Below are 27,644 nucleotides of genomic sequence, written 5' to 3' on the forward strand. Positions count from 1 at the left end.
AGTGAGACGAGGCCCCTCTGGGAGCCGCTCGCAGGGCTCTCCTGGAGAGCGCCTCCCTGTCGAAGGCGGCGTTGGCGTTCAGCGTCTGGGCTGTGGGCTCCATGGTCCGACAAGGATGCTGGTCAGAAAGCTGAAGTTGGTACCAGAAGGTCTGAGCAAGCTGCTGGAGGTGTCTGGATCTCCCTGTCCTGACTCTCCTACAGATCCGGACCGATTATGGGATGTCTCGGGCTTCTCTTGATCCACTCTTGTTCTTCCCTTTATAACTTTTCCAGGATGCTCCTGTTATTCCTCTAAGCAGCCCAGTTTCCTGCTGCGTCAATGAGATGGAAAATAGTTGTGTTACGCCTGCAGTGGCTAATCTGATGATCTGTCTCTGAGTGACTTAATCCCATTAGCTGACACTGTCACCGTCATTCTAGTTAGAGATGTAGAAACCTGGCTAGGGTGCGTTTAAACTTCTAAAGCTCTCAATGAAAATTAATCTTCAAGCTTTTTTACAGATTTTAAATTCTCTGCATCTATAGAGAAAAGGAGTTTGAGGCATTCTGTGATTTCTGGTTTCAAAAAGCTAAAACATTGATGTTCCCCTTTGAGTGTGCTTTTTAATGAACCTTAATCCTAATCTGACTACTAACTCTCGTTTCCATTGATAGATTACAGTCACATGGAGATCTGCCAGCAGGATTCACTTCAGATCACCGACAGACTTTGTGAAGTCGCACTACTGACCCCAGAGCTGTAATAGCCAACACTTACATCATTTGCACGCATATATATATATATATATATATATATATATATATATATATATATATATATATATATAACTTTATATTCACATCTACACTTGAATGATTCCTGGTTTCTTTACCCTAGCTGTAACAACTGAAAGAAAAATAATTTAATTACAAACCGTATTTAGATCCTAATCTGACCTTTAAACAATCAGTTTCAGATGTGATGAGCTGTCAGCAGATCTGGAGTCAGTCTGGTCTGGTCAGACTGGGACAGAGAGTCTGGTGTGACCCGGGTCAGACTGGGACAGAGACTTGTTACACTCAGTCCCAGTTTCTTTTAAAGACGACATGTAATCGGTCTAATAGGATTAAACTTGTTCCTTTTCCAGCATGAACACACAGACTTTTATAAATGGGTGAAGATTGACAGCAACTTTGTTTTCTCTCTGAAGCTTTAGTAAAAAATGTACAGTTATGATAATATTCAGTATTTTATCAGTGGTAGGAATCACAAGAAATGTAAAAGTGTGTTTTTTTTTGGTAAAACTAACAAGAACCCTCTTTCCCCCACGTCTGTATTTGTGTGGTGTTTTTATTGTGCAAAAATAAAAGTTTAACCTTTAACCATTTCGTGTTTTTCTTGTAAAAACTTTTAAGAACTTCATCATCAAACCACTAAACCGGCCACTTTTATCCTCCTCCCCACCTCTGGTTAATACTCAGCTGGCAGTCATGAGGTGTTTGCTGACTGTCACCTATGTCCACCTGTACCTCCTCACAGCGCTGATCAGAGCTTTCTGAACAGCCTCTGTTTGGAGAAAGCTTTCATTTTAGAGGACTGATAAGCTAACAGCTAGCTAGCCAAGACCATCCACCCCTAAGTGAACGTTTGTCTGTTGCCATGTTTCCCAGAGTTAGACAAGTGTGTATGTAGAGGGTAAATATTGGTGCTTTCAAGCTTAATATATTACCTTTACTTATGACCAATAAGATGTTTAATCAGAAGATGCTAGGATTCTTTGCTTTTTCTGGGATCAAACGCACCGAGTCAGGTTTATAAAAGGTTATGTTATGTTTATGTGCTTAGCAGACGCTTTTACCCAAAGCGACTTACAATTTTTTTTTAACCTATAGGGCATGTTGTGATCTGTGGGGGAAACCGGAGTACCCGGAGAAAACCCACGCATGCATGGGGAGAACACGCAACTCCACGCAGAAAGGCTGCAGCCGAGTGTCGAACCTGCGACCTTCGTGTTGCGAGGCAACAGTGCTAACCACTGCGCCACCATGCAGCCAAAGCTAAAGGGTAAGAAATTAATTTTCTAAACAAATTAAACAAGACAAGTTTAAGGGGACTTTATGGAGTTTTGAATTTTTATGCTCGCGATTGCCCCCTCAGGCCAAAAGCTTAACGGCAGCTTCAATAGGAGGCTCGTGCACGAGGCGCGCATGCTGTACGTGCACACTCCTTAACGAAAATAACAGCTGAGACAGTCCCTTGTGTGTGTGTGTGTGTGTGTGTGTGGCCCGGAGGACAGAGGACAGGAGAACGTGCAGCTAATTAATTAAATAATTTGGTTCTGTACCTTTCTCTTCAGCACAGCCGACAAAGGTTTAAGATGGGTCAGTCCTCCTGCATGCTCAGATCATTCCCTTCCCTTGCTTGAAAAATTGTTCCAATATGAAAGTTGAACCCACATCTTTTTTATCTGTGAATTCAATGCCGTTCGGCGAGTCTCAAATAAAAATTTGGGCATCTTACTGTAAAAAAAATATACCATTAAGGTAAAAAGGAAACTCTAAATAAACTATGTCCACATCCAGAATCAAACCCAGGTTTCCTGCACGAAGCCCGAAGCTTTACTAGGCGAGCCAAAGCGCCAGTGGTGTTTCCTGTATCTGTAACATTTATATCCTTAATGACAGCTAAAACAACGTTCAAAGAACGGTTCGGAGGGCTATGCCTGAGCGTGAACGCGCATGAAGCAGCCTGCTCGACCCGAGCATCTCTCTTTTTCTGTGATTTTTACAGAAAAACAGGCAATGACAGTAAAAATGCCAGGGCTCATTCTACAGGACCAGGGCATTGCAGGAGAATGTATGAAGAAGACATTCATTATTCCTATACATGTTTTGGCTGTCATACTTCCATAATGCCCCTTTAACCAAGGCTACTGTGATGGATGAATCTAAGTGGATGTGATGTGATGTATGGTGATGTGTTTATCAGAACCTTGTATCTAGAAGGACTGAGTTCTGGGTGTCAAAAGAATTTGGTTTGCATTAAACTATGAATTTGGTTCTTATCAAAACGGCATCCGTACCCTTTGAGGAGACTCCCTTTCGGATCCGAGATGTCGGGGGGGTCGGGTGACCCCAAGGTACCGAAGTTGTAGAAAAGACCGCAGTACGACCAGGTCGGTCCAGAGTCGTCTCCCAGATCACAACAGATAGATGAAATCATTTGCGTCTCGAACAGCTGTTTCTGAATGGCTGAAGGAACCGTTTTGCTGTGTCAGCTGTAAGCAGCTTTTAGCTTGTCGAAAGCTTGTCAAGAGATGCAGTGGCTAGAGATAGTCATGGTCCAATAGCCAGTCAGAGTTAGCTCAACTAACAGGATGCTGAATCTCACAGAATGCTGGAAAGATGTAATGATGGAATCACTCCGCGAGTGATTCTGTTTTAATATTCTCATATTATGATGTACTTGGCCAATCGGAACGTGCTATGTTAAGAGGTGTTAACAAACAAACCCTCAGAACATCACGGCCTCTTTCAGATACAGGATGCTCTGATGTGTGGCTTTGAAAATATCTATGTGCGGTGATGTTACTTTAAGTTTAATTTATCTCTAATGAACCTTGTGTCTGAGTGTAGATAATGATTCACTTGTTAAACCAAACATTACTGATCATCATAACATTCATTTCAACTTCAGTAATTCAAGCACAGATTAATCAACCTTATTAATTTAAGCACAGATTAATCAAAACATTATTATTATTCATCAACCATTATTGTTCATTTGACCACATGATTATTTACTATTATAACCGTGCAGTCCTTTATTCTGTGCAGCACAGCCTAGATAAGCAGACAGGCTTGCCAGAGAAGAACCCTGAGAAGGGAACATGATGTTGACAATACGTTATCGTGTTCAGAGCTGCAGAACCTTCTGGACTTGTTGGAAGGTAGAATGTAAAATCCACCTTAGAGAATGGAATTGATGTCTGCAGATGACCGGTGGCATGTAGGTCAATCTGTAGGTGAAAACTGACCATCTCTGGACGTTAAAGGTAAAAAGCATTTTGTTATCAGCCCAGTCTCTCATGTTCTGGTAGTATTCTGTTTGCTTTATGTTAGCATAAACAATGCAAGTGAATGGTAACAGCTAGCATTAGTGTGAAAAAGTCATGAAAATGACTCAATAGTGATCCTAATTTTTCTTGTTGTCCTCAATGATCATTTCAACTGCAAATGAAAATAATAAACACCATGAAGAAATTAAAGGAGCGGATTTAGACTTGGGACTACATAACGACAAAACACCGTTGAAAGATTCAAGAAGATGACTCAGCGCCCCAAAAGACACCTGCTTCCCCTGCCATGCCATTTTTAGTACTACTTACTGTGCTGTTCTTTCAAAACACTGTACCAGGTATTAGGCTAGTAGCCATGTGTGTTTACAGAAGCAGGGGTCTTTCTGAATTTGAATGGTCGAAATGCTAGCTGTTTCCATTTACTTACATTGTTTATGCTAAGCTAAAGCTAACAGAATACTGCCAGAATTGGAGAGTGACCGTGCTGGTTACTAAATGCTTTTGGCTACTGACTATATCTCCCTTAGGGGTGGAATATCTCTTTAAAAAAGCTACAATTGCTCATATTTCACAGAGGTTGATGCAACATTAATTTATACACCTCTACGCTCTAGTCAGTTCTGAATTATAAAGTAATTTCTATAAAATTCTGAGGTTATTAACAAGAGTTAAAATAACAAAGTTAAAGTCCCATTAGTTGTCACACACACACGTGTGTTTGCGAAATTTGTTCTCCGCATTTGACCCATCCCCTGGGGGAGCGGTGAGCTGCAGACACAGCCGCGCTCGGGAACTATTTGGTTGTTTAACCCCCCAATCCAACCCCTTAATGCTGAGTGTCAAGCAGGGAGGCATTGGGTCCCATTTTTTCAAAGTCTTTGGTATGGCCCGACCAGGAATCGGACCCCTGATCTCCCAGTCTCAGGGCGGACACTCTACCACTAGGCCACTGAGAAAGGTGGGAACAGGTGAAAACAAGGGGCGACCTTGTCGATTTTCAAGAAACTCCTGAAGACCCTGTTCTTCAGAGAGCATCTTCTAAACTAGCACCCTCCCTGCACCCGTCCCTCTACGGCACACTCCATGTTTCACTTCCCTTTTTCATTCATTATTATCATTATTTTTTATTAGGCTGCCTCACTGCCACCTAGGATTGATTGAATAGTGTTTGTTGTTAGCCTCAAGGGCAACCTGCTGGCTTGATCATCACCTGTAAGCCACTTTGGACAAAAGCATCTGCTAAATACATAAACATAAACTTTCAGGAGCTAAATATAGCCCTCCAGGTTCATCCAGGGGTCAAGTCCAGAGGGACTGAGGTGACTGTTCCAGTCAGTCCAGTAGGTTACAAACATCATTTCTCCAAAATAAGGCTATTCCGGGATTTGTTGTGAGCAGTGATTATTTGTAGTGTTTACACAGAACCACCTTTCAGCAGGGCAGAACCGGAGCAGGGAACAACTGACCAACCCAACCCATCCAGCCCAGAAATGAGCCGTTCTATTTCCTTCAGGCATTAGGTTGAGCAGCCTCTAATGGGCCATTCCCATCTGTACCGGGTCGGCCCGGGCCGGGTAGCCCCGGTCGGCCCCAGCCTGGCCCAGTTGATTCCACACATCCATGTCTTAAGCCCATGTGGGCTGATTCTACCCACCAATCAGAGGCTTGCTCTAATGGAAGGTGTGAATTTGCTGTCAGCAGTGGGTGTGTTGGCCCTGGTCGGCCTGAAGCAGACCCCCTCGAGAAGAGGGCTGAGAATGAGCCTTGGTTGGCCCGGAAAAATACCAGGCCACCCAGATATGTAAACAACCTACGTTACCCGGCCCGGGCCGACCCGGTACAGATGGGAATGGCCCATAAGCCTGGGCAGCAGGGCTGAGGGCCAGCTTCCCCCTGTGGTTGTGAGGCTCATGAACTTGGGTTCCTTTATTCTGACACAATGGGTTATGAGTTCAACCTACAAAGGGCACATGTTGGATATTTTTCTTTGGGTCTCCCTACTGTCATCATTAATATTCTCTCTCCCACATTTTCGGACCACTTGCCAGTTTGTTTGGATTTTAATTAATCGTAGGCTAGGAAGGGAGCCTTGGCTCTCTGATACCGCTCGGGCGTGCAGACAGGAATGTTGGTCTGCAGCAAGACAGCGGAAGAAAGATGGTCTGCAGGTTTTCAGCATCATCTTCAGAGCACCCTTGGCTGCTTACCATGATGCTGTGAAGAAGGCTAAGGTAGCATATTTTGCTAACATTATTTCAACACAGTCCAAATTGTCTCTTCAGTACGTTAAACCCTGTGTTGGAATTTCAAGAGCCCGACTTAACCTCCTCTATGCCTGGAGATTGTAATGACTTTCATATGTTTTTACTTGATAAAATATCAACTGTTAGTTCATCGGTGTTGGGCTCCTTTACTGCATCTGTAATACCGACCACGCCTCACGCTACATTGGCCTCTTTTGACCATACTTCTCTAGCTGAGTTGGTTAGGCTTGTCTCCCATCAAAAGCCAGCTGGCTCTCCTTTTGATGTCTTGCCCCCTTGTCTCAGTAAACAGCCTTTTCATCACTAGGCCCATTCATATTAACCCTCATAAGTGGTCGCATTCGCTCATGTGAAGTTCCAACATCTATGAAAGCTGCGGTGGTCCAGCCGATATTGAAGAAGTCAGACTCTGACATATCTGTCTTGACAAATTATAGGCCTATCTCCAAACTCCCTTTTTCTTCTAAATAATAGCAACAGGTTGTCTACCAGCAGTTGGTTTTGTTTTAGATAATTCCGATATCTTTGTGACATTTCAGTCTGGATTTAGGGCACTGAGTCTGCACTGTTGATGGTGAATGACGTGGACCAGGGTGCAGCGGTTGAGCCGGACATTCTATTGGATCGTATGGAGCGATGGGTGGGGATTACGGGGTCGGCCATTGAACGGCTGTCGTACCTCTAGGGAAGGAGGTTTTGTGTTACGCTGTGTTATGGTGGGCAACGCTGCATCCTCTTGGGAAGACCTGTGGTGGGGGTACCACACGGTTCAGTCCTGGGCCCACTCATCTTTGCCCTTTATTTACTTCCCTTGGGAGTACTCCCATGGTGCTAAGTTTCATCTGTACGCAGATGACTGCCAGATTTATTTTGCCCCGTGTCCTGATTTGGATGTTCTTTCAATTTAATTAAATTCAATTCAAGTTTATTTATAAGCCCCAAATCACAACAAGAGTCGTCTCAAGGCCCTTCACAAAGTAAACATTCCAGTAAAGGTCAGGTCATTAAGCCAATGAGTAAAAAGTTTCCAATATAAGGAACCCAGCAAATTACAACTTTACAGCAATACTCATACTAAGCAAGCATATAGCGACAGTGGAGAGGAAAACTCCCTTTTAACAGGAAGAAACCTCCAGAGGATCCTGGCTCAGTATAAACAGCCATCCTCCACGACTCACTGGGGATCAAAAAGACAGAGCACACACACACACACACACACACACACACACACACACACACACACACACACACACACACACACACACACACACACACACACACACACACACACACACAATGTGGTTGAGTGAGAACAAGGCAGCATATTTAAATAATGTTATTGACTTGTTGCAAATAAACTCAGTTAGGAGAAAGTGAAGTCACACAGGAGAGACTCACAGGAGTCTAAACACGTGCTGCTCTGTAGTCATAAATGACAAATCCAGGCCAGTCGTGTACTTTTCCTTTCATCTCTGACTATAGGAGACAGGAGAGAGTCTTGTTTGACCTCTAGAGGGCACCAGAGGAAATGTTAACCAAGATTCTGGATTAGAGATTAAAGATGCTCTGAGAAGCACTGCAGCCATGGTTTTATGTTTTTTGATCGTTTGAATGAATTCATGTATAACTTCTTAGATTATTGTATAAAAATATCACCGAAACACCCCACGGAATCACAAATATCTGATGTTGAAACCAGTCAGTGAGGAGAATTTGTTGCTCCTGGCAACAGAAAGTTCCTCCCTAACAAATGTTTTAGTAATAATTTTGATGAAGTCACTCTATTGAACCCTTTCACCTGGTGTCTTTGTTCTTTGTGTGTCTATGTATTTATGATGAGTCAAGCTGGAGCCTGCTGATCATATAATGTTTTATTTAGAGAGGCTCCTCTTTCCAGACGAGGCTTTTAGCACAGCTGTGGTCTGTGACCCACTTTCAGACGGGCAGAGCCAGAGCCCAGAAGCTGAGAGCTGCCTAAAGGAAGAGGATCAACGAGCGAGAGGACACGAGAAAGACAACGGCCGACGATGAAGGTGTGGGAGGAGAACATTTGCTCTTTAAAAATGAGTTTTTTATTTTCTCGGTCAACGGTGGTGTAAGGTGGGGAGAGAGATCTCAGGCCTAGTCCACATGTAGCTGGGTTTTAAAAAAAAACGAATATCCGCCCCTCCAAAAACTTGCATCCACATCACCTCGTTTAAAAAAAAACTGTCCACTCGTACCCGGATAAATACGTTGTTAAGGACATGCCAGACCTGTAGGCGGCAGTGCTTCCCCCGTTCTTAACCTCGTCCTTCGTCTGTGGTCTTCCACAAGGAGCAGTAATTCCGCTTGCAAAAACAAACAAGCAAAAAGCGCTTGGACAATTGATAAAGCGAGCGCAGCTCTGAGGGCATCCATGCTGTCGGCTAGTGTAAACACAGGTCACACACGTGATGTCAGCATTTTTTTTGTCGCGGAAAGTGACGTTGCGGACCTTAAAGCTCCGGTTTTGTCCGTCCACACGCAGACACCCAAAACGGAGAAAACGCAGATCTTCACTTTGGCCGGAGTTTTTAAAAAGATCCGTTTTCGTGTGAAAAAACTCCGTTTTCGTGTGGATGACAGGCCAAAACGTAGAAAAATATCCACGTTTTGGCAGATCCCCGGCTACGTGTGCACAGGGCCTCAGAGGCAACAGATGATGTGTTGTTTTCTTCTAGAAAAAAGGGTGATTTTTAAACAGAGCCTGAATCATTCATGATTTAACCTGCTGGTCTCAGCAGAACCAGATCACATCATGTTCACATTTAAAGCTCCTTAAAATCAGCACAACCACCAGGAGTAAGCAACTATTAAAGCGTTATGCTTGATTCATACTCATGCTAGCTTAGCATTAGTAATGATAGTTTAACTCCTGATCCCAAAAACTTTGGACCGTTTCTGCCTATCACAATGGTTTGTGTCTTTGCTGGATTCTCCATTTTCCTCCACAGCACCTAGATCACCACGTAGTGCACCAGTAACACGTGATCAGACTGTGGAGCGCACGTTTAATGAAGCTTCGAATCAGTAAAAAAAAAAAAAAAAAAAAAACTAATGGAGGAATTTAATGAATCAAACCATTGGAATCATTTGATGATTCTTTTCAGCCCTAACACACACACACACACACACACACACACACACACACACACACACACACACACACACACACACACACACACACACACACACACACACACACACACACACACACACACAGCTTTGAAGGATGACATCACTTTGGGGTTTTCACACACGAGTGCTCTGCTTCCCTTTAATGCTTTAGGAGCTCTGCTCTGCCACCTCCTCCTGCCCAAGTCTAACAGCACGTAATGAACAAAAAAGATGTAAAATTCATGCAGCTACATTCATTATTTAAAATAAGGGGAAAAGCAGCGTCGGCTAAATGTGGAATGGGAGTCAGACAAGCTGCTAACTGGGTCATTCTTGAAGCCACATTATTTCACTTTTGTTCTTTAACAGCTTGCTCCCCAACTACTCATATGAGATGTGCTTAAAGAGCAAGTCACCCCCAAATCACTTTTTTTTTGCTGATAACCTAGATAAAGGAGTGTCTAATCGTGCTACAGACACGTGTCGTCAATAATTTGGCAGTTCAGTGCATCTTAGTTAAAATTCAAATATTCTGCCCAAAACTGTCAGTGTTGCGCCGTCGTCAGGGGAAAATTCTGCACTGTATTTGAATTTAAATCTGCCACAGCTATTGGCTAAGAGGTATGCTATGATGTCATCTGATACGTTATGATGTCACAATGCCATTGTGAGCCTGTGTGTGTGTATTTGTTAGCGGCTCCGCCCTCTCGGTCTGCCAAGTAACCGCATTTCTTGCATTTTTCAAACATGAAGTGGGAGTGAAGTAAGTTTCTTGTAGGGGGTGACTTGCTCTTTAATAAGAGATGAACACTATATGATCAAATGAACTGAGAATCCAACTATCAGTAGATGTACGTCAAGGAAGTTCACGTTTGTAAATCTAAACAAACGTAAAAGTGAGACTGAAGTGCTAATGTTGGAGAGTGGATGGAGAGCTATGTCAGCAGTAAAACCCAGCCTAAGAGGAGCTGAAGCTCCATCTGTCCACTGAGATGGAGATCATTAAGAGCAAAAAGCCTCTAAGTGCTCCCATTGTCTCCCTGAGCTGGACTCTGACCAGCTGACCAGAATGCTGCCCTCTCCTTCTTCATACTTTATCCACTTTCAATTGTTTTTTTTCCCCCCAACCTTCTTCCTCTTGAGAAAAGGCTCAGCTGTGTAATAACACAGTGACCGGTTCAGTTTTAGTGGTGAGTCTCCGTCTGTGCTGCATTCTTTTTGCATTGACTCAGCGAGGACGTTCATGTGCTCCGACTCCGGGACAAACAGAAACTTCTGTCTGGTTTACAAAAACATGGATCTGGGACGAAGAGCTCGGAAAATGTAGTACTTTACGACGGTGGATGTTCAGTAATGCCTCCATGCTGTCAGTAGTAGAAATGTTAGGGTGTAATTAATTAGTAAATGCAGCTTTTAAACTTTACTGTTATTTAGTGACCATCAAGAACTCTGAAAGGTGTTGAATCCCAAAGTGTTTGATGCTCTGTCGATGTACAATCTGGTCTAAATGATCTTTTGGGTAAAATATTAGTATAATGTGTACATTGTCAAGACCTGAATGGTACATGTATGTGGCCTGCCAGACTGTCTACTCTACACAGAGGATGTACAACCATGAGGTAGCATGGCTGGCTAGGCTAACAAGTACCTGTCGAACCTGCAACCTTCCGATTACTGGACAACCCGCTCCACCCGTTGAGCTACTGTTGCCCCCTTAAAGGTACAATATGTAAGAATTCTAGGATGAAATTGTAATGGTTTCACTCCTGGGTTGGTTTAGTTGGTATTATGGGGTGCCAGTCAGGTCTCCCTCCTGACTTATAGGATTATTGTGAGTGTTGAGAAATTTGCTTTGTACCCAGTTTTTCCTCCGTCTCACAAGGACATATACGTAAAAATCATTAGTATACACCCTTAATTTCTGTAAAAAGTGAGGGCGACCAACCGAATATGAAATTCTGCTCAGTCCGTGAAGACAAATCAGCAGTCTTGACTTTGATTTTGTTGTAGTTCCATTTTAATTTCCTTTTTTTATCTTCTTTTTCTCTTTGTAGTTTAGACAGCTGTGGATAAGGAGCTATGACACAATACAAATATTTAACATTAAGCACACAACCAATTCAAACATTAAAAAGAATCCTGTAAAAGAAATAATTTGAAACAGAACTCACTTGACAGTGATGTGAATGACTCTTTGAACAGGACGCAATTCAGAAAACTCTAAAGAGTTAGTTAGGTCTCAAGGACGTAACACATGCGCGCCAAAGTATTTTGGTTGGTATACTTTTTATCCCACGGCACCATCTAGAGGCTGACAAAAGCATCACACTTTAAGCCGTTCTCACTACTGCCGTATTTAATGCTTCTCATTCAGGAAATTAGGGTGCCCCTCTCTTTCAGCCCTTCATCCACACAGAACCACGTGATGGGCGCAAGTTAGGATGGATCTTTATCATTGAGAGAGGGCCAAACATTTTAAAATTAAATTAATTAAAAAATAAATCATAATATGTGATGTTGTATTTTTAATGGCGGCCCAAAATCTCTGGCCGCGCCCCTGCCCAGGTCTGGTTGACAGGCGCCGGTCGGCAGGGGCGCCGTAAAGCGGTGAAAGATTAGGAAGATTCTAAGGGCCCACAGCTGTCAGGGGCCCAAAAAGTTTCAAAGTTGAATAAAAAATAAATAAAGTTTAAAAATCACAAGTACTTTACTTTGCAGTATTTTTTCTCATTTAAGACATTAAACAATATTTTAGTCTTTATGAAATTTATATTTATTAAGAGGTCCCTACTTTATTTTGACTAATTAATTTGACACCCCCCCCCCCCCCAACGGCATAAAATAGTACAGTCCACCTGGCCGAGAGGCGCTTAGCAGGCGAGGCCAGCTTCACGCAGCAGTCAGACAGCAGAGTGCGACAAGGCTGCAGTAAATATGTCTGCAAAAACAAAGCCTGGGTCACAGAAAAGGAAAGAAAGGAGAAAGAGGACAGGCAGAAGAGAGGGCGTCAGTATGTCACAGTTTTTCTCAAAGAAAGGTGTGTTTAGTTAGTGAGTGGTTAAATTCAACCTGTTTGCTAGCTTTGATATCCACAGTGAGAGGAACTGTGTTTCATCTAATTATGGTAAATGGGTTGTCGTCCTTGTCCCTACCAGAATCAGCAGCTGGTGATATGTCAGCAGGTGTCCCCTCACAACCCAATGAACCTCAAGAAGGTGAGCAATGTAGCATGCTAGCTAGCAGCCTCATTTAAGGGGGTCTGTGGGAATCACTTAAGGCTCTCTTCTCTATCAGCACTATTAAAAGGAATATAAAAAGACTACTTTTGGTGATAAACACATTGTTTTCCACATAACGATAATTATATATATCAATCAGTAAAAATGTATAGATTGTTTTGGATGCTGGGCAGGTTGAAGCATTGTTATTTAGTCCGTCACTAAGTATGTCTCTCAGGAGCATTATTAATTATATCACTGTAAATAATAAATCTTGCTGTGTACAATCAAGGCTGAATATATTTTTAGCTGTTTTTTTGTTGAGAAAAATGGGTTTCTAGAGACTTATATACGTATTCATGCAAAGTTGTCCAACTTTAAAATTTTATGTAACCCTAACTGACTCCGGTTTGAACTGTGTGCTTATTCATTTTGAGTCTATGATGAAGCCATGGAGACTTCATAAAGAAGTCACCTTGTGAGCAGTGAATCCTTAATTTTTGTCAGTCATACAGAAATACTTGATTTCAAGAGGAAAGACAGCTGAAAATGTAGTTATGTAAAGCTTTGACACAACATGGAAATTTAATTAGATATCCAAATTTGATTTTTATCATCCAATAAAAGTTTAGAATACATAAACACATTTTAAGGGAGTAAAAGGGAAAAGGAGATTGACACCTTTCAGCATGTGCATTTCATGCTTTTTCCAGCAGTAATATTACTAATTCTGTTGAAGGAAATTCACTGTTTAATGAGAGACAGCTGGTGAAAATGACATGTAAATAAGTCAGAATGCATGTAGACCTACATAATTAAGCAAAATTGAAACACTAATATAAAGTATATATATTATATATTTTTTCTCCCTTTGAATCTGGGAGGGTGGAACCCCAGCTCCAGCTATGGACGAGCCCCCAGGGGGCCCAACTCGATATTTTTTCATGGGGCCCAAAATCTCTTGCAGCCCCCCTGCTCGGTAGTAGGAAGTGGGTGGTGGAGGAGCTGAGGATGGAGCTGCCTGTGCAGCGCTCGTTTTCTGCCAGAAAAGCGTCAGAACACCCGGAGTGAAGACGTCCGATGACACAGACCCTACAGCTTCCCGCGCCGAGGCGCGTCCGTGCGTTACCGGATGTCGGTAAAGATTCTCTACGCTCGCGGCTGGCTTTAAATGCTCGGACAGCCTGTGGATGTGTCCGATAATCGATGTTTGCAGTTTGATGTGCGACAAGCGCGCGGAGACGTCTCAGCGCAGACGGGACTGATGAGAGAGCGTGCGGTGTGCGTGAGGAGTCTGCTCTAATCAGCGGGGTGATGCCCATCTCCGTCTGGACTCTCCTCCGTGCACATCCCTCCCAGCTCAGCCTCCCTCAAAGCAGCAGCAGCAGCCTGTCAGCGACGGACCATCTGCTGGAGGAGCTGCACTTTTTACACCTTCGTCTATCATGAACACCGCTTTTGGCTGTAGGAGTAGATACCGCCACGCCTCCTTTTGTTTATTACTAATATCGCGTCAGAACACCGCAGAGAGCATTTTTATACTCGCTTTTCCTGAGAAGCGACGCTCCGCTCTCTGCCAAGCGTGCAGGTGTGATGCGCGCTGGTTTGCTGAAAGTAACGCGAGGTTTGGCCATAAAAAGCGTGTGAGGCACGAGACCACACCAACGTTTGATCCTGTACAGGAGCCATGGATGATTCTGGGATCATACGAAGACGGAGGCTGCAGGTGAGGACATTTCTACGGAGCCCCTGATGTGGGGTGGAGGGAAGTGGGTAAAAAAAAGAAGTTTGCATATCCTTCGCACCAGATCTTAATGTCTACATTCTCTCGCGAGATCTGGTGCCCACCAGAAACCTTTAATTTAGAGGCTCTTTTTATTTTTCATTTCAATTAATTTTGATTGTTCATATAAAAATATACATTAACACAAGCCATGCGATGTTTGCGTTTCAGTGTTTAGTCTCAAGCTACTGTTCAGGTAACATAGCTATTCGTTTAACATTCCCAACTAATTTATTTGTATTTTAGTCATTTTTAAAAAGTAGATAACAAACATTCCAGCTCATTTACTTTGATCGTTGTTCTCAGTGGACCAGCGAACTAAGCTATGATCAGAAGCAAATACTACACCACAAAAGTTAGAGGAAGGGCTTCAGTCTGAGACCACGACTGCGTCCAAATTCAGGGACACCATCCTTGAAAGGACCCGTCCAACCTGATCCCTTGAAGACCATGAGTGAACTGCTGTGAATTTTGAGTATGTTTCAAATTTGGACAGCCTTTGCCACTTTGCAGTGAGATAATAGCTTAAAATTGTGCCTTTGAAGGATGCGGCCCCTGAATTAAGACACATTGGACTGAAGTTGCACTTTACGGTAGGATAGACGTTCTTGGAAAAGGTAGTTCAAGCAAGCTACGATTAGAGAAAAAAATAGAAAAAAACAAATGTAAGGTCCAACCCCGTACTTCGGGCTGCCCCATCACAGAATCTGATGGTCACGGAAAATGACGCAGGCGGAGAAACATCAACTAGGGTTAAGACTGTAGTCCGTGTTAAAACGATTATAGATCTCTAGAGGCAGCAAAAGAAAGCTTGGTTTCATCTTCGATGTAGAAGGAAAGAAAAACAGTAGCTGAACAATTATTCATGGTACTGTAAACTCCACACAGCACCCATGAATTTTACAACATAAGACAAGCATGTAGGTGCTTCATTGGAGGCTTTTCTCTGGAAGGTGTGGGCTTCTAATCAGGTGAGACAGGCCTAAAGTCCAAGCCACTGTCTGCTGGCATCAGGGGCGGATCTACAAAATTATTTATGGGGTGGCAGAAGAGGGGCAAACATTTTTCTAGGGTGGCAATACATATATATATATATATATATATATATATATATATATATATATATATAATATTTCACTGCAACAAGATATTGTACTTTGGTTTTATTGTTCACTCGGAAACACGTTTTCCTTTTTCTTTTCCCAGTGTTTACATATTCATTTGTTTTGGGTCCTCGTTTAATAAGCTTACAGGCCCATCACGAAAATAAAATACATAATAAAATTATGTCCTTCCTACAACAGCTGAATGCGGCAGTTTCCATGTTGCTCAGCAAAACTATTTACACATTCATCAAGATCCAAAGGTTTTGCCCGTTTTGATTCAATGCTGAGTACAGCCTAGCTTCATAGTCTTTTCTCTGCCAAAGCAGACTGCAAATAGGTCTTTATGAGCCTGAGAGTTGAAAAACTTAGATTTTTCTTGAATTTATAGCTGCCAGCTGGGGTGGCAGCAGGGGTAGCAAGGCTTTCTTTTAGGGTGGCAACTGCCACCCTATGCCACCCTTGTAGATCCGCCCCTGCCTGGCATGTCTCCGTCTCCTCATGGACGAACGGCTCATCAAGAACCAAGATGTCCTGCTCTACACTTTTTCTTACTTTTATATGAACAGAGCTGAATGTTTTTCGGTGTCATCGCTCAGGTATTTCCTTACTGGCTCCACGTGTAAGACCGTTATGGGACGGAGTCAGAAATACGACTAAAAACTCCTGACAGCGATGGAATTTGTATTGATAACATGTCATTCCTAGTAGTTTATCTGCTACCTCTTCTCCGAACAGCATGTCTTGTGCTGTTTGTTGAAGAAACAACAGATCTGGGTGACATTAGACTTATGTTTGACAATTGTTGTTTTCATAGCTGAGTGGAGGGTGAGACTCAGTACGTTTCATCCCTCCAAATCTTTGTATTCTATTCAAAATTATGTATTTTATAGCAAATGTAGTTTCTCGTCATGTATAAATGAGCTGGGTTTGGCTTATAAAATACAACCAAACATGCTTGTTTTGTCTGGCAGTCAATCTGTTCAAAGTGAAATTCACTATTTGAAAAACTGGAACTTGGGCTGGGCGATAAAACAATAGCAACGTATATCGTTAAATTATTGTTTCATGGTAAACACACAAGAGCGGGTATATGACCTTTTGCCCCAAAGCTAAAAGACACAGCCAATGACATTGTTGACAGTAAGGGAATGAACATTTCTATTGTGTGGATTTATTTTAGCTGTTGAACAAAACTGAACGAAAAACAAAGTATCTGCTTTGGAAATGATGTTGAGCCCAGTCTCTGACAAAGTCAGTCACATCCCTAGTTGCCACTCTGATGAAGTACTGTTACCTTTTTCCAGGACAATTTCTTCCGCCTCTGCTTGCTGAAACAACTTGTTTAAGTCACATTGCTGTCTGTTTAGGTTTGAGAGGGCAGGGCTTGGTGATGGAGCGTGCTTGCATCTGTGTTTTTGATTGGCCGGTTGCAGGGGCGTAACCGTCATCTCAGAAGTGAGGGGGACACATTTTTCAGAGATCTGAGTTATTTATCACTCTCTCGCATTCAATCTCATCTCACAACAGTAGCTCATGAAAGCTGGTTGTCCAGTAGAGGCCGGCCGATATGTATTTTTTAAAGGCCGATACCAATTTTTAATTAATTTTGTTGCAAATGGCTGATACCTAAAGCCGATTATTAAGGCTGAGATATATATATATATATATTTATTAATTTATATATATATATATATATATATATATATATATATATATATATATATATATATATATATATATATATATATATATACAGTATATATACGTTTTAGCAGCACACTGATTGTGAAAGACTACTGAACACTCACTGTGTGCAGTACAAATTAAAAAAGTCAATATATCTCTTAATATTTATTGAACTTCAAATATAAAACCAACTCAAAACATGAAAAACATGGTGCGTTGGGGTCCTTCGGGTCATTTCTTCAGTCTAGTAGTGGCAGCAGTTGGCCACATAGGTGCCTGCTTTCTTTTCTTTTTAACGGCTTTAAAAATGATTTCGGCAGATGGCCAGTGTAGAAAAAATTGAATATATCGGTCGGCCTCTACTGTCCAGTAATCGGAATACCATTTTTTAATGATTACAATTGGTCACTGAGTTTTTCATGCAGGCTGAACATGAAAATCGTCTCCTACACCTATCTCCTGCATTAGCATCTGAGAGAAAATAGATGGTCAAACTCTAGGATTGGAAAAGCCTGACGGATCTATGTCACACTGTCACTTAACATTTATGGACTCGCCCATCTTGTCTCACGACGGGGGAGGCTGTTGTCGCTTTAGTGTCCAGGAAACCGCAGAGAACCTGTACACGGACCGGTAGAAGCTAACCGTTAGCATTAGCAACTCCAAAACATGGCAGGACTCCCCCAGACTTGTTTTATTTGTGAGATAAAACATCCACATTGCAAGCCAGTGATAGTCATGTTGCTGTTATCCAATCCCAGGACAGTTGTCCAAATATCAGGTTGTTGCCGCCCTAGACATATTATCTGTTGATTTGCTGTTTTTCATTAGCGTATACACACACCTGTGTACATATCTGTACACATTTATATATTTTTACATATTTCTATACATACAGATTTAGTTTTGTTCGTTTGATATGTGAGTTATGCTGTGTCTTCTATATTCCTTTTGCTATGAGAGCTGTGGAACACCTGAATTCCTCCTTTGTGGGATAACAAAGGTTTATTCTATTCTATGTGGGTCATTTACACTTCTTAGAAGTTATGCACCAGTATGTTGTTTCCCCCCAAGAACAACTCACAAGACATTTAATGTATTCCTACTAGATAAAACTGCAAATGTACTGATGAAATAAGTGACCCGCCTTTAAAAAGCAGCCAAAAACTCGTCTGTTCGGGCTGGTTTTGGTGTGACCTTCTGTTGATTTTTCCTGACTAGCTTATCTTCTTCAGGCTCCTATAAATATACTTTTTTTTTATTTTTAATCTTAAATGTTGCTCTTGTTTTCTTATTTTGATAGTTTAAAATATATTTTTCTTTCTGATGCCAGCCTTATTTCTCCTAACAACTTAGCCTTTTTCCTCACCAAGTTCAAATTTCTCCTTAACCTGAAACCTCGTCATCCATGCAGCTGTCCTCTGGTCTTGTGTCTTCACCCTGACTGCATAAAGATTTCTTTAAAGCATGCAGAAAGTTACAGTGAGCACAAGTTTTGAGCAGAAATGAAAGATGACTGAGTTTAACCCCAGCACTAGTGAGGGATGTGAGTTGTAACAGGTAAAAACAACACGTTAGTTAGCTTAGTCAGGGATTGACCTGCCACCATTTAGTTAACATCTGCATCATCAGCATCATTTCAATCACGTTAAACATCTCAGGACAGAGATCCACTCACGCTGGCATGTCTACGCTTGAGGTGCGTTCAAAGATGGCTTGGAGAAATGAGTGTGGGGGACATGTCCCACGTGTACCCTGCGTCAGTTGCGCCCATGGTTGGTTGTAAGTAATGACTTTAGTATGAAGCTACCCAATAGGTGTATAATGGAAAAAGGAAACATTTTATTGATTCATTTTTTTGTCTATTGAATAATGTGTATTGTTATTGAGTAGGGATGTAAGAAAATATCGATATGGCAATATATCGTGATATTTTCCCCAGCAATATTATATCGATATTCAAAAGCCGTGTATCGGAAATATCGATATGGCAATATATCGTGATATTTTTTCCTGCTATTATTACATCGATATTCAAAAGCCGTGTATCTAATTCCTGAAAGAATTTACATGCAAACATTTGTGTATTTTCTTTTTGTTTTGCGCAATTCAATCACCACCCGCTAGTTGGCAGCAGTGTGCAGCGGGTTTTGTTTCCACCACTGAACTGTAAATCCCTCCATCATGGTTCAGCTACCTCATGTTAAACATGTTACGTATCAGTTTGGACTGTTTATTGAACATTCTTACAATAAATTCAGTAAAAAAAATTGCTTGTAACGTCTGACTGAATGTATCACAATATATCGTGATATAACGTATCATCTCCCCTGTATCGTGATATGTATCGTATCGCCAGAATTTCAAAAATACACATGCCTATTATTGAGTTATTGTCCAGCCCTAGTCCTTAGTAAAGCCAATTAAAATCAGGTACATCCTTGTGCTGAATTTAATTAAAATGTACTTTTACATTCACTAAAAACATCTGCATAATAATTACTCTAAATTAACTTTATTCGACATCGTGGCTTTTTAGGGGTAAAATAATTGGTTTAGGATCTTTACAAAACACTGCAGCTTTTTGCCGGCCGGTGTCGAATTACAAATGCTGGAGCTGCAGCATCGATTTGGCAACCCAATGGCCTCACAGGTTGTACGCAAAGACTGCGTCCTTTTTTCGGCCATTTAGAGAAGAGAAAAGTGGACTTTCTCCAGTCGGTTGAGAAGAAAATCTGTTTGAATATAACCTTCCTTCCAACACGATTGAGACATAACCATTTTGTAATGATTTCACATTAAAATTTATACTAACTATATTTTGAAAGATAGAGAAAATGTCAGGCCTGCACATTTATATTTACAGACTTTATTACATGTAAAACCAGCCATTCAGTGAGCTATTTAATATGTTTTTGTTGGTAGATTTATTGGTGCCATAGACAGGTGGAGTCTAGAATTTTTTTTGCAGTGTGAATTGCATGACATCCATGGCTGTATGTACATATGCAATTAACCCTCATCGCCTGCTTGCAGGCTCCATTTTTACCAAAGTGGTCGATATCCATATCACAGACAGCAAAGCTCTAAATGCTGAGGATGTGGTGCAGTTGTCAGACCCATTAGCAGGACTAATGGTGGCCTAAGAGCCTCTGTTTCCCTTCAGGGAGGAAGACCAACCACCAGCAGCAGGACAAGCTGAAAAAGCTTGAGGACAGGGGGTTGGGTGGGGGCAGCATAGATCGGATGTTAGCAGCTGCTGTGGGCTACAAGAGACCCCATTTAAATGGCCATTAAAAATGAATCCCTTTACAGCCTTGGTCTGCATCACAGCAGGGGCAGAGATGGTGACTGTGGCAGGTGTCGTTAAAGCTCAATGATATAGAGCCATCGTTCAATAATAAATGTCACGTATGGTCAAATAGCTAATAGGAACATGTGATAAGGAGGTTAAGCAATTAAATTTCTGTGATGTACACATCATCTGTACATTATTTTACAAACCTGTTCAAGTGAAATGGGCAAAGTTGACCATCAGGACCACGGTTCTTTTGTGACTATTTTTATTTATGCTAAAAATCCTGTTTAACTTTATTTTACAAGAATTTTGTTTACTTCTCAAACGTTGTTTACAGTTAAACTAATGTACTCGTGTTAAAGAGAAGCTGGCTGTAGTTTTTAGTCAGTGAGCAAGATAAACCGTGACTGTAGTGAAAGGTGGGATTTAAATACCAGTCCATTCAGGTACTGGTTATATGGAAATTGTTCCAGGATCACATCACTATTGGTGTGGACATTAGGGGTTGTATCAACTAGTCGACTTCACTGCTCCGTAGTTACTTTTTATGCCTTTCATCGACTAGTCGCTGTCACGTGATAATGACCGACAAGATGCAGTCCTCGGAAAAGACAGCAGGTGACGAGCCCCTGCGCGTTGGGAGGCGACGCGCTGGCACACCGCGTCGGTATCTGACGCCCGCCGTAAAACGGACATTTGACCAAATTGTGACCTTTACCCTCTTTCAATTTAACCTTCCCCTCACCCCCATCCTAACCTTAACCAGCTTGCGTAAGCAAAGCTCTGATCGTTGACGCACTCCAGACATCTGCGTCCTGAGCACGGCCACAGTAACATTATCAAATTAGGTGTTGCCACCTCAAAAACTAATTAAAAACGCGATCGTTCATGTCGGCTCATTTCCTTTTATGTTTTCTGTCTTTTATTTGTGCCTGATGCGTTTCGCTGCTGTGGAGCAGAGCGCATCACCTGTTTTGTCGTCCGGTGATTTCACCTCAGCGGTTTGGCCGGCGCGCAGCACTCACTCTGTTTTTGCGGTCGATAGATCTTTTAGAACTGCTGTTCAAAGGTAACTCATAAGGTGAATATACACTCAACAAAAATATAAATGCAACACCTTTGTTTCTGCTCCAATTTTTCATGAGATGGACTTAAAGATCTAAAATTCACTCCAGATACACAATATCACCATTTCTCTGAAACATTGTTCACAAATCAGTCTAAATGTGTGATAGTCAGCACTTCTGCTTTGCTGAGATAATCCACCCCACCTCACAGGTGTGCCACATCAAGATGCTGATCTGACATCATGAGTAGTGCACAGGTGTACCTTATACTGCCCACAATAAAAGGCCACCCTGGAATGTGCAGTTTTTTTGCTTTATTGGGGGTCTGGGGACTCAGAACCGGTCAGTATCTGGTGTGACCACCATTTGCCTCATGCAGTGCAACACATCTTCTTTGCAACACATATTGTTTGCATTGTGTTTATCAGATTGTCAATTGTGACCTGTGGAATGTTGGTCTACTCCTCTTCAATGGCTGTGTGAAGTTGTTGGATATTAGTGGGAACTGGTACATGCTGTCGTATACGCCGGTCAAGCACATCCCAAACATGCTTAACATGTCCATTGAGTATGCTGACCATGCAAGAACTGGGACATTTTCAGCTTCCAAGAATTGTGTACAGATCCTTGCAACATGGGGCCGTACATTATCTTGCTGAAACATGAGGTGATGTTCATGGATGTACGGCACAACAATGGACCTCAGGATCTCATCACTCCAGGTCAGCTTGCTTCTCACACCAAACCCTCTGTTAGAAATCTTGGTTTGACATTTGACCCAGCCCTCACCCTGGAATCTCATGTCGGTTCTTTTGTTCACTCTTCCTTCTTCCATCTCAGGAACACTGCTAAACTGCCCACTTTGACAACCAGAAGTTGCTGTTCTGTTAGGACCTGTTCTGATAGTCAAATCTAAGCCTTGTGCTGCTAGTTAAATTCCTTAATCTCCATCGTGCTATGTTGGATCGGTCTAAAACAGAACTCGACAGAAGGTATTTAGTAATGAATCTCATCTAAAAATAGAAAGTAGATCAGCTTCAAAATGATTAGCATTGTTATCAGTGGCACCATTTAGTCCATTTTTTCTGACTGTAGCTCATGTGTGGTAAAGCCAGTGTGTCATTGATGCCTGTTGTTTTGGGAGAAGATAATAAGGCTGTTCTGGTGGTTGTAGGTGTGTGGAGTGTACTCACACTTAAACAGAATGCTCTAGCGCTCCCTTATAAACACAGGAATGGTACGTGTTTCATCCCTCGATGAGGAGTACACACACACACACACACACACACGTACGCACGCACGCACACACGCACGCACGCACACACACACACACACACTAGCATAATTTGTCCAATATTTTGTTCTGGGCAGTGTGCCCATTTTAAATATGCTAAGCGCGAGGGATAAGAGTGTGATTACAGCAGAAGATCCATCTCTGTTTGCCAAATGCTGTCACTCACTTCCGTACCCACTGCTGTGTTCTGCCTCAACATGTCCTTCTGAAGCCAGGATCAGTAAAAAAAGGTTTAGTCCTGAGAGAGCAATGTGTATGTCTAAGCTGCATATCAGGACCAGGATAAATTTAGAAATAGCTTAAAACGGTCAGCTGTTACCCAAGACACCCAAAAGTAGGATTCCAACTCAATCCTCAAATCAGAAAACAGGGGAAGTTTCATTGCTTTTGAAGGACTGGATCACTAGTTTAATATACATTTGCAGTGGCCTCTAGTAGGAAGGAATGCCAGGTTGTTCTAAGGAGGGAAAAAAAATACAGGCGCACAATTTCTAGGAACTAAAGGTTACCCACACACAGCTGAGCTTCAGACGGCAGGTTTTGGACATCTCCCTCTGGATTTGATAACAGCAATGCAACTCTAGCGCTGATTTGCAATATGGATGTTTTGTCTCCACAAATAACACAAGTCTGGAGGAGCTTTTGCCGTGTGGTAAAGTTGCTAATGCTAATGGTTAGCTTCTTCTAGTCAATATGTTCGCTACTGTTTCCTGGACGCTAAACCAACAACAGCCTTCCCCGTCATGAGTCAAGATGGGTGAGTCCATGAATGTTAAGTGACACTGTGACGTAGATCTGTCAGGCTTTTCTAAATCTAGAGTTTCACCATCTATTTTCTATTAGAAGCTAATGCAATGGTCTCCTACACCTAGGGGAGGTGTAGGAGACTATTTTCATGTTCAGCATGAAAAATTGCACATGTAATCAAAACTATGACATCTAATCAGTCTTTCTAGTAAATGTAGGAGACTTTCAGAGCAGTTAACAGATGAATAAAGGACGTGAATTTTGCCTTCCATCTGCCTTCAGTTTGGTGTTTTTTTTTAACGTAACTAGTTGGAACCATACCTTAGATCAGGGGTGTCAAACTCAAACTCACAAGGGGCCGAAATGAAAATCTGGGATGGAGTCGAGAGCCAAACTTAATATTTTTTGAAAAAGTGATGGCAAATTCGCACATTTTCTTTATCAACATTTATGCAATTTTGAACCTTTTAATTTGGAAACAAACTTATTTCTGCATTAACACCGAATGTGGAATAACCAAATTACACACGAGCAAGTCAGTTTTAAATAAAATGCATCAGGGGTATTCATTACTTGTGGTATATTCAGCATTTTTAAAATCTATTCAGGATTTATGTTTTCTTGTTTATTCATTTTTCTTATTTTTTATTCTCCTTTTTTTCTCCTGTAATAAGTGTCATCGCTGCTGTGACGTCTAGCTTTCCCCACTGAGGAACAATAAAGGGATTTTCTATTCTATTCATCTATCTGCAGCCTTTCCACTTCCTGTTTACTGTAGGTAAAATCTTTTCTCACGGGCCAACAACAAAATAAAAATATCATTTTATCTTAAATGAAAATGCAACATCTCACCTGTTAACTTTCATGTTTTGGAGCAGAAAAAGAGCATAAAACCAACATATTTAAAGCTCAGTTTGCTCCACTGGTTAACTGTGATGCTCACCTGTTCCAGCCAGATACCTGCATCATGGGGTTGATCTGAGCTGAGGAGGAGACTCCTGTTGTTTTGTTCATCTTCATCATAATAATGACAACATTAGATGACAACAGGTGCTCACATAGGTTTGTGCTGATGAACATGTCTGAGCAGCTTGACCACGTTGTTGTGTGTCGGGGAGGAAAAATAACGACAGCAACCACAGAGCCGTGCTGGTTTGAGCGTGTCGCTGCTCGCTGGAGTTATATCAGCTCTGTCTGGACGTTAGCTAGAAAACTCTTTCAGTCGTGAACACATTACTGAGCGGCTAGAATCTCCGTTTCTGGGCTTCAACGTCAGAAAACAGCTGAGTGAACTCGGCGCTGAGTGAGAGGAGTGTAGTTTGTCCGAGACAGCGGAGCTGCACACACCGGCAGCAGGCGCTGGAAAAAACACAAAGGAGGGTGCGCGTCGGCTCCGCGCTGACGCCGCAAAGCATCATGGGAGTTGAAGTCTTTGTGGTAAAATCGGCCAGCGGGCCAGTTTTAATATATTTTTGATATTTATCTCGCGGGCCACATAAAAATGCTCCGCGGGCCAGGCCTTGAGTCTGACATATGTGTCTTAGAGCCTGGTCAATCTATTACCTTTCTGATGGTTCTGAATCCATTTGATTTGTTATGGCTTTTCGTGTGTTTTCGTGTGCCTTATATGGTAGATTGATTACATTCCATTGTAAAAATAATCATGAATGTGGACTTGTGTCAGCATAAATATGTTGCGTTAGATAAATTGAGTGCTTTAAGAGCTTAATATATTTATTAACTCAACTTGTGACCAATAAGCTGTGATGCTCTATTAAAATATAGAATATCATCTTGCCTGGTCTTTATTGTTTAATCAGAAGATTCTAGGATTCTTTATTCATTTTGATTCAAGAAACAGTCAGGTTTATAAAAGTAAGAATTTATTTTACAAACAATTAAAACTTGACTAATTGGTTAAACTATTATTTACTGTGAGTGGATGGAACTAAACGTTGATGTCTGGAACCTATGTGTAAATGCTTTGTTGGTCAGAACTTCCGTATCTAGGAGAACTGAGTTCTGGATGTACAAGAATTGGGTTTGCGTTAAGCTATGAGGTTGGTTATTATCAAAACCCACATCAGACGCTATCTGTGTGTCTACATTACCCGTTTTCAGAGACCCTCTTGGTGGATCTGAAAGTAAAAGAGGTCAGATGACCGCTTGCACCGGAGGGCTGTAGAGAACCATGGTACCGATCCTTTCAGTCCAGAGATGTCTCGGGTCACGACAGACAGATGGAACCGAGCGTCTGGGACTCTTAAGGAGTCTAAACCATATCAGCTTGTTCTGCAGGAACTATCTTGTTGTGTTAGCTTCACAGGTGTGAAAAAGGGTTTAAAGGTTTTGACGACGTGTCAAAATCTTTGATGGTTAGAGAGGTTTTGCTACAGATGGCCGGCCTGAAGCTTTCTCTAGAACTGAACTGAAAAATTACCAGAGTCTTCTAGTTTTAATGTTCTTCTCATGTTATGATTGAGTAGCCAACCAAAAGTTGACAAGTTGGGATGTTACCAAGAATCTCAGAGACACATGCCTACTTTGACCCGGAGGCTCTGATCTGGGTAAAAGGTTAATTATGTGTCATGCGTTTAATTTTACTTTGTCCTTGTGTGAGTGCAAATGGTGACGACCTCATCAAGTAAACATGCTAAGCAATCACTGAGCACTGATTAATGAACCATTTCATTGTTTTATAATTATTATAAGTAGCAGTAAACAAACATTTATTTAATGATTATCTCCTGTAAATTTCAGAAGTTCATATTTCATTTTAAAAATCTTCTTTCTTCTTTGAAGCGAGGAGTTCATATAAAAGAGTTACTCTGTAAGGGACCTTGGTAGGAGAGAATGTTATTGTTATAATTTCATTATCTCTGTCAGAGCTGCAGGCTCTGAACTCCAGCTGGTGAGAGGAAGGCAGGCTGGTATAAAGGCATTATGTGCAGTCTCGTGTCTCCTTTTTGACCAGATGTTGAATGGTCAAACAATACCTAAACCATTGCTGGACGTTACAAATACCACAACCAATCTGTTGCTGCAATGGCAAATTTGGAAAAAAAAATGTTCATGCCTTTTAAATGTTCTAACATAGTATAGCTATACATATATTGGGCAGATAAACATTTATTTTTAAAATGAATTAGTGGTTCTCTCGCATTTTGCAAAAAAACATCCAATAAGACGTTTCAGTACGAAAGCATCTACTGGACCATCCAGGAGTTGGTCTCGTCAAACCGCAGCACTTCCCTGGGCCCTCCGTTCATTACACGCTCATGTATGTAGCAACAGAACACCGCTGCAGTGAGAGGTTCTCCACTCAGTAGTTCTTGCAAAGGTGAGCTGTGAGTGTGGTGGAGCCACAGAACAATTGCTGCAGACAAACTAAAGAAAAGAAGTGATCAGATCTGAAGGTGAAGGCAGAGGAAGATGGTAATAATATTTCATGACATCCAAAATGGCCACATCATGGTTCCCTGGGATCGCTGAGGTATTCCAGATCTAAGCTTAACATTAAAATGAAACATTTAATTTAACCCAGAGGGACTTTATGCAGGAAATGGCATATGTTGTTCATCATATCAAACAAATATCAGCCTGCCTGTCAACTAATTCCCACTGGAACGAGTTGGTTGTAGGAAACCCAAGAGCGCTGTCCACGGCGCTATCATAAAGCACACCGTGGCGACAGTGTTACGCTGATTTGCCGGCATGGTGTGTCTTATGAAAACGGCCGTAGTTTTGGCATTTACAAGCAAAAGGAATGATTCTATGGATTGCCACATAGTGTCAAACTGCCTGTCTGAGGAGAGAGATGACCGATAACCTGATAGACACGAGAGGGAGCAGGTGGTGAGCGCTTTATCCATTAGCCACCCTTATTACCCCATCTCTCTCTCTCTCTCACACACACACACGCACACACACACACTGAGTGTTGTCAGCCTGGCTGAGATTACTTCCTCTTGATGATGTAGTGT

At 41.8% G+C, this 27,644-nt stretch overlaps 1 protein-coding gene across 2 annotated transcripts in view; it reads left to right on the forward strand.

The window, feature by feature from the left end:
• The first annotated feature begins 13,558 nt into the window (after positions 1 to 13,558).
• The window catches only part of mast1a (microtubule associated serine/threonine kinase 1a), a 139,673-nt gene continuing 125,587 nt past the window's right edge, over positions 13,559 to 27,644 (forward strand). For both annotated transcript variants that reach the window (XM_015954410.3, XM_015954411.3), the window contains exon 1: positions 13,559 to 14,406. In XM_015954410.3, coding sequence (XP_015809896.3) covers positions 14,368 to 14,406 — 39 coding nt within the window. In that variant the 5' untranslated portion in view covers positions 13,559 to 14,367. The remainder of the gene's footprint in view (positions 14,407 to 27,644) is intronic.

Source organism: Nothobranchius furzeri, chromosome 7 (genome assembly GCF_043380555.1).
Source record: "Nothobranchius furzeri strain GRZ-AD chromosome 7, NfurGRZ-RIMD1, whole genome shotgun sequence".
Taxonomy (NCBI): Eukaryota; Metazoa; Chordata; class Actinopteri; order Cyprinodontiformes; family Nothobranchiidae; genus Nothobranchius; species Nothobranchius furzeri.